This window comes from Gossypium raimondii, chromosome 12 (assembly GCF_025698545.1).
Source record: "Gossypium raimondii isolate GPD5lz chromosome 12, ASM2569854v1, whole genome shotgun sequence".
NCBI lineage: Eukaryota > Viridiplantae > Streptophyta > Magnoliopsida > Malvales > Malvaceae > Gossypium > Gossypium raimondii.
Genome location: NC_068576.1, coordinates 57,410,325 through 57,418,966, shown reverse-complemented (window position 1 = coordinate 57,418,966; position 8,642 = coordinate 57,410,325). Strand labels below are relative to the sequence as shown.

General features: G+C 30.5%; 1 protein-coding gene across 1 annotated transcript; it reads right to left on the bottom strand.

Annotated features, from left to right (window-relative positions):
• Positions 1-2,612: 2,612 nt before the first annotated feature.
• Positions 2,613-6,202, bottom strand: LOC105765714 (aldehyde dehydrogenase family 2 member B4, mitochondrial). The gene is made up of 11 exons (XM_012584938.2): positions 5,896-6,202; positions 5,328-5,462; positions 4,891-5,033; positions 4,651-4,804; positions 4,344-4,573; positions 4,113-4,202; positions 3,720-3,893; positions 3,506-3,643; positions 3,262-3,399; positions 3,110-3,171; positions 2,613-3,029 (listed from the first exon to the last, which is right to left on the bottom strand). Exons 1-11 carry the CDS (start codon positions 5,981-5,983, stop codon positions 2,756-2,758), a joined length of 1,626 nt encoding a protein of 541 aa, XP_012440392.1. The 5' UTR covers positions 5,984-6,202; the 3' UTR covers positions 2,613-2,755.
• Between the last annotated feature and the right edge of the window lie 2,440 nt (positions 6,203-8,642).

The following is an 8,642-nucleotide window of genomic DNA, read 5'->3' as shown; positions in this document are numbered from 1 at the left end:
TTGTATTCCAGATACTTTTGGAAGGGCCAAGATGTTGCTGCTATTGGAGCCATATTTTCTCTCTTAAAGCTAAAGGGGGTCTAGGTATGTGGGATTTGGAATACTATTTGGATTGCTTGGTTGCAAGCATATCTTCTGAGAGGTTGTAAAATTTGGCAAGTTTCTCCATGTAGCAATGCAAATTGGAGTTAGAGGAAACTTTGGAAGCTGTCAACTTGCAGATTTTTAATGGCAGAATACTCTTTCAGTCACTAAAATCTGGTTTGAAATTAGAGTGCGAAAGGCAAGAGTGGTCTAGCATAGATTAATTTGGTTTCGTATGCATATTCCTAAACACTCTTTAGTTACTTGGATGACCATTTTGAATAGGCTTCCAACTAAAGACAAGCTTATCAATAGGGGTCAACAGGTTGATGCTAAATGTATTCTTTGTTGCAGGGGCCATCTCTTCTTTGACAATGTGTTTTCTAACAAAGTTTGGTGCCAAGTGCTTAGATTATGCAAGATTGAAAAGAGTTATTTTAATTTGGCAGCAAGAGTTGTTTTGGGCATATACCAAACTGCAGGATAAATCTCTTATCACTTTGATTTGGAGGGAGAGCAACAAGAGGCATTGAGGGGCATTAAAGATACTGTACATACGCAGCTTTGTTTTGATTGGGTATAGGGCATATGTTGAATAATTATTTGGTTTTTGGATAATAAAATTCAACATTTATCCAAAAAAAGAAAATCAAACTCTATGTTTTTTAGTGATTAGGAAATAGAATAATATAAAAGTATGCATGTCTGATTGTAAAAGGCCTTATCCCTAAGATTTTCGGAAAACCTTGTAAAATTGAGAATGTACTAACTTGGCATCAACATTTTGGTAGGAATAGTAAAGGCATAAATGGTGGAACGATGTCGTTTAAGTTCATTTGATTTGAGAGGGCTTTTTGCATGAACATGTTTTGTGAGTCATGAGAACTGGAAATGGCAGAGGATAATGGTGGTAAAAGGTTTGCTGTAATTGGGCTAATGGACGAGGGCAGCAGCCAGTGGCTTTGGCCCAAATCTATGAAATTATAAAATTACACTTTAGTGTTCTCAAAAAGTTATTATTTATTTATGAAATTATGTTGATTTTTTAATCTAATTGCCTCACTGTTATTTCTCGCAGCTTGATTTCTCTAGAAATTCAGAAACTTGAGTTGTTCACATGATCATTTTTATTTTCGTTTTAAAGATTATTTTATTTTAAAATTTGTTACTATCATCATCATTTTAACCACCTTCTCTTCAAAAATTTTAATTCAACTCATTAGATATTTGACTTGTTCTTGTTCTCCTTTATTGATCAACTTGCCAATCCAATTATCAATATATAAAAGCACAAAATTAGAAATTTTCTTAAACTGATAAGAATGCCTTTTGTTTTCTTTTATATTACTAAATTCACATTTAAAAATAATTCTAATATTTCTTAGAATTATTAGTTAAAGAAAGTTGAAATAAATGAATACATGTAAAAAAAATTATAATTAATGTGTGTGATAATTACACATTTAAAAATAATTAAAATAATTATTAATTATTTTTTATTAATTTTAAAATAGAATTATTATTTAAATAGAACTCTAAGAATAAAATAGATGAAAAATGGTTGAGGTAATTATAATTATAATAATTTACCATTATTAATTAAAATAATTGTCATAAACAAAAGTTGTGTTAATTTTATGTTTTTAAAATTTGATTTTATTGATTATATTAATTATAACTTGTTACTTTGCATTAATTAAAATTATATTGCATGTTGAATAGGTTAAAATGCTTTAATTATTATTCAAATAATTTTATTGTAATATTTGAATTGATAAATTAATATATTTTAATTATATTTAATAATTTAAATAAAAATATTATTTTATATTAATTACTGCAATTAAAAGTACAAAATTTAAAAACTAATTAAACATTAAACGATAAAATTATATGTAATGTATGTGACATTATAAACTAATCATATAAAACGTGTAATTGATTCTCTATATGCTTTTCACAAATAAAACATTTGTGCTTGAATTTGACATTTATAAAGCCCTAACAATAACGTAACTAACGCAACTCGAATCCAATCACAATTGAGACGGTGAACACAATGATCATCAAGAGGTTTGTTAGAAGTTATTTTTAGGTAATTAGTTTTTTTATACAATTTTGTTTTTATTACTTGTTAATTGTTATAAGATATAATTATTTAAATATGTTGTAGCGAAAAATATTGTCTAAATGTATGAAAAAAAATTAAAAATCGTATTACCTATGATAAATACGTACTCCAACTTAATTTATGCTTCCAGCTTCATGGCTTTGATTAGATTTTTTTCTAATTAATTTGTACACCAAGGTTTCGTTTTATTGATTTTTAATTATCATTTATCTTTTGTTTCTAATTATATTTTATCTCAAAGCACACCAACCGAATGGGAACTAGCTAACAGACAGGATAATTATTAAAGTGAAATGAAAAGAAAAAGACACAATGAACAAAATGAAAAACATTGGGACCCAAGCCATTGACATGACATTACACTATCAAATATACCAACAAGACATCAACGACAACCTTTCAGCAACCAAAGAGAAATATATCACTTCCATTCCAATAATTACAAACAGTGTTTTCTGTAACTTTAAAGGTTGTTTTTTATTAAAAAAAACAAAACATAAGGAAGGATCAAAGGTTGAGACGATCTGAAAAACATAAAAATTACAACCATGCTGGATTCTTCAAAGGAGTAACAACTGCCTTTACCTGCAAATAATTATGAAGACTGTAGATCCCCTTTTCCCTACCAATGCCACTCATTTTGTACCCACCAAATGGAATTGCAGCATCAAACACATCAAAACAGTTAACCCAAACTGTCCCGGCCCTTAACGCACGAGTCAAGGTATTCGCTGTCTCTACACTCTTGGTGAAAACTCCAGCTGCTAAACCGTAACGGGTGTTGTTCGCCCTTCGAATTACTTCATCAATATCCCTGGCATCCAATTCCTATAAGTTTTTGAACTGAACTTATTTATTTCGTAGCGGTAATTAGATTCGAGCTTTTTTACTTACTTGAACTTTAGGATAGATTGTACTGGACCGAAGATTTCGTCTTTTGCTATCAGCATATCATCCTAAATTGATAAGAGCGTGAGAATGATGTTAGGGAATATGTTGATAACTTGTTACACAAGTAATTGTTGTAGAGGAATGAAGGCTATTACCATAACGTTTGAGAAAACGGTTGGTTGGACAAAGTATCCTTTCGTTCCAAGTCTGTCACCTCCGCATTCAAGGGTTGCGTTGCTTTCGATGCCTGCTCTTATGTATCTTAAAACTTTCTCAAACTGCTCTGTGTCAATCTGAGATTTTTATGAGATGAATAGAGATGTCAGCTTAAGTGGTTCTGTGTGTTTCGGGTAGGGTGACGAAACATGGATAATAACATCAGCTTGCAAGTATGTATACCTGAGGACCTTGTTCGACACCCTTCCTGAAAGGATCACCAACAACACGCCTCAATGCACGTGCCTTTGCTTTCTCTAGGAATTCATCGTAAACACGTTCGTGAACAAAAGTGCGAGACCCGGCACAGCAACATTGCCCCTGAAGATAGAAAGCATTAGATAAGTCTAAGACATGTCGAAACATCCTAAATTTCGAAGAAACTCATGAAAGAAACCTGATTAAAGAACAAAGCAAAATGAGCAAGCTCCACGGCTTTATCGACATCAGCATCTTCGCATATTATGAAAGGCGATTTCCCTCCAAGCTCTAACGTCACCGGCTTAAGATTGCTTTTTGCGGCTAATTCAAGTACAATCTTACCGGTATCGGTTGATCCTGTGAATGCTACCTGCAAACAAAGTTCTAATGGCATTATCCATCTGTACTTCAAAGTACATACACAAGGCTTATAGTGCACAGGAAAAAGTTTATACATATTTAACAGGAACAGTCAACTGATTTCAACTACACGAGACATCATTATGTACCTAACCATTTTCGTTCCTCTACGAATTCGAATGTTATATGTTAGACTATAGGCTGTAATATCACCGAAGAATTTTGATACCTTGTCAACATCCATGTGGCTGGCAAGAGCAGCACCGGCTGTCGGACCATAGCCTGAAACTACATTCAGAACACCTGGAGGGAGACCAGCCTGCCATAAAGAATACAAGATTTATCTCAAAATATATTCAACATCCTTTACATGTAACAGGAAGCCATTGCATGGTACAAATGGTTTTGGTCCGTCTCGGATTCGTATGTTCATTTGCATAATAGACCTCTTCAAGCTTACCTCATGGAACAGCTTAGCCACATAGAGAGCAGTCAAAGGAGTTTGCTCAGCAGTCTTCAAAACAATGGTATTTCCACAAGCCAATGCAGGCCCAACCTTCCAAGCAAACATAATAAGAGGAAAGTTCCATGGAATTATCTGTCCTGCAACACCTATCGGCTCGTGCAATGTCTGAACATGATGAGGTCCATCAGCCGGAACCGTTAACCCATGGATCTTATCCGCCCAACCTGCATAATTTGCAACAAAATGTAAACATGTGCAACACAAACAAAAGTAAAAATCCATTTCGTAGTAACGAACCAACCAGCATAGTAGTGAAAAAGACGTATGAACATCGGCAATTCAGATTTCGCAGACTGCTCGTGTGGCTTTCCGTTGTTCCATGTCTCTAGTGCTGCAAGTTCCTCGCTATGTTTCTCGACCAAATCAGCAAACCGCAACATTATCCGTGACCGTTCCTGAAAACAAACACATTAATTAACAAAACAGAAATGATAAATCTTTTTCACATTGTTAAAGCCAACCTCAAATCGAAAATCCTTACATAGGGAGTCATTTTCGGCCACGGTCCCTCATCGAATGCCTTGCGAGCGGCGGCAACCGCTCGGTCAATATCCTCGGCATCACCTTCAGCAACATTGGCAATCACATCCCCTGTACGAGGGTCATAAGTTGGAAATGTTTTCCCTGTTTCAATTCATCAATAAAACATCAGCTTAATTGCATAAAAAAATAAAAGTATCATGGAGCCAATCATGCACTCTACTCAAAGGCAAAATCATCCTATTTTTAAAAAAATTCATTTATTTATATGATTAAAAATTAGTATAATGTATCACATACACGGTTTTGTTAATCCGTCACCACACCAATTTTAAATATAATTTTTATATATTCAAATAATGAAATTTTTAACCGAAACACTACTCTAATTTTTTATTTAATTTTTTATTTAGGATATAAGATAAAGGGAGTAATTACCAGATGCGGCATCTACAAATTTCCCATCAATTAAATTCTGAGTGTAAGCTATTTGAACCGGTGGAACAATCAGATCCTCAAGAGCTGCAGCTGTGCTGAATCTTTTCCCAATTCCATTTCTGCCACTGTTTTTCCCTGAATTTATTGTTTTTACATGCAAATTGCAAAATCACAGATTTTGTGAGTATAAAAAAAGGGAAATTAATTGAAAAAACAGTGAATCTGTGACTGTTCCAATACAGTTGGAAAAAATTGAGTAAATTGGAGCAATGCATTTATTGCTAAAGTGAAAAGCTATGTTAAAAGGTGATTGCATATAACACTGGGGTTTTTTTTTTTTTTTTGACTTTAAATAGCATGACAAAAACTAAACTTTAGATGGTAAGAAAACTGATCAGAAATAAAAATATATGAAAACAGTCAAACAAAAGCTTCAAAGCACAAAGCTTGAACCTTTCTAAAAAGAACAAAAACCAACATTTTCCTTTATTTTCTTTCAGTTTCTCAGCAACCAAACAGAAAACTACTATGTTAAATCAAAAACCAAGAGAAAGGGATGGTTGGGCACCTAGAGATGAAAACAAAGAAGTAGAAACAGATGAAGAAGAAACAGAGAGTGAACGAGTAAGTAGTGAAGAGATTCTACGAGCTGCCATGGCTACACAGAGGATAATCTGAAAAAAACACTTGTTTTTCTCCAGACAAAAACTTCAAAGTTTCTTATTTTTGCTTTTCAGAGAACAAGAAGAAAAAGACGAAACGCCTTTCTATACTGAAACGGTCATAAAGATTATTTTGGAGTGTCACCAAAACTTGGATTTGAAGTATCCACAAGAGAAAAGGATCCCTTTTTAAAAATCTTTGGAAATGAATTACAAGTGGTTTTTCTTTCTTCCTTTTCCTTTATTTATTAAAGAAGTTGATGATGATGACGTTGATTGACGAACCTTCACAATGAGAAAGAAGGGCAAAATCAGCAGAGAGGATAAAAGTAACATGGAGTGAAACGCACTATCAGTTGAATTTTCTTTCTTCACTTAAAAATTGATTAAATTAAGAGATATTTTTTTATTAAAAATGCCATTTAATTTTATGATTAAAACTTGTTTTTATACATTAACATAAGTATAAGTGGCATGTGGCATATCACCCGTCATTGTTTGTTTATTCTATTATTTATATATATTTTAATTATAAAAATAAGTGAAATTTCAATATAAATAATCCATTCTCTTTGATTTTGAATTGCATTTTATCTCATTTATTCAAAAAGTAAGAAATTAATCAATATATGATAGATGGAAGAGTAAACGATATTTTATTAAAAGTTTTATCTATTTCTATGGTTAAAAACTAGTTTCTATATATTAGTATAATAATGTGGTACGTCATACGCTACTATCTTATTATTTCATCACACACGCTAGTTTTTAACTATATAAATTGATAAAAATCTATCTTGCAATACCGGTTTTTACAAAATTATTAAAAATAAAAACTAACCAAAATATTATAATTTTTTATTTACTAAAATATTATAAATTTTTTTTATTTACTAAAATATACCAAAAAAACAAAAACTTGCAAAAAAAAAACCTGTGGCGGCACCAATGGTGCCAAAGGACTAAAATGTAATTATCTGTAGTTTCAAGGACCTGATATGCAAATTGCTGCATTTGTGCGTGTGGGGCACACTAAAATTAAAATGTGACTAATTACCTTCTAAGCCCTCCATATTTATTATTTTCTTTTTATTCCCTTTCAACTCATTTTTATTTAATAAACAAACCATCAACCTATTTTTGTAGTTAAATAAGCTCTTAATCTATTATTTTTACTCATAAAAGCCCTTTATTTTATTATTAAAGTAAATATATTTTACCAAAAGTAAAGTTATTTAAAAAGTATAAACTAATTCGCATTTTATGTATTATTTTGGTAATTTAATGAGAATAGTTTATTTAAAAATTTACTAAATTTGATGAGAATAATTTATAATTATAATTTATTTTTCTATTTGGGTTACATTTATGGGTGATCGGTTTATTATTACTTCGGTTTTCAATAAGACATGCCCGGTATTTCTATTAATTTTTTAATTAAATCTAATATTAGTCAAGTGATAATTAAGATACTTAGAGTTCTAATTAAGTAATAACTCTATTTTAATTTAATAAACTATTCTCATTTAATAAACTCTAATAAAATATATTTACTTTAATAATAAAATAAATGGCTTTTATGAGTAAAAATCATAGATTAAGAGCTTATTTAACTACAAAAATAGGTTGAGGGCTTGTTTATTAAATAAAAAAGTGAGTTGAAGGGGAATAAAAAGAAAATAATAAATAAGGAGGGTTTAGAAGGCAATTAGCCACATCTGCAGCAATTCACTTTCAAAATTCAAAAATGATAAATTTGCATGTCAGGTCCTTGAAACTGCAGATAGTTACATTTTAGTCCTTTGGCACTATTGGTGCCGCCACAGCTTTTTTTTGCAGGTTTTTATTTTTTATTTTTGGTATATTTTGGTAAATAAAAAAATTATAATATTTTGGTAAATAAAAAAAAGTTATAATATTTTGGTTATTTTTTATTTTTTATAATAATTTTGTAAAAAACCCTTGCAATACTTAATTTATGTATTTTGAATAGAAGGGTTCTATTGTACTTTTACCCAGCAAAAGAGAGAGGATTCATAGGATAAACCAAAATATTCTTTTGGGGTTTTCTTTATAGCGAGTTATTAGGTGAAAATAATATAAAAATATGCGTCGAGGAGTGGAGCTGACACCACAATGATAATTTTTGTCAACCGGTGCGATTGGAATTTATTGCCTTTCCCTTTCTGTCCTTTTCTGCGTCACCGTGATTTCCAAGATCTCTTATTTTGTGTTTTTTTTAAATTGATTATATCTTAAATTATGATAATTTGATTTATAAATTTTATAATATTCTAATTTTAATTATCCAACTACCAATATTATTTTCATTTCATCCATCATTTCAATCATTCATTTTTCTATTAAATATCGTTTTCATTTTAATATTTTGCCACTTTACTGTCTTCGTTTAGGTTTGAGCATGAATTAAATTAAATTAAAACCTCTTTTTAAAACTAATTTTTATTAAATTAAAGTGTTACGTCAAATATGATTATACTCCCCGAAAATAATTTATTTATTTAGATTTTCAAAATTTTAAATTAATAAAAATAAAATTATACTTTAGCTTCATTAAAAATAATAAAAATTTAATTTTATCTTTTAAAAATTATAAAGATATAGACTATAAAATGATAAAAGTATATTTTTA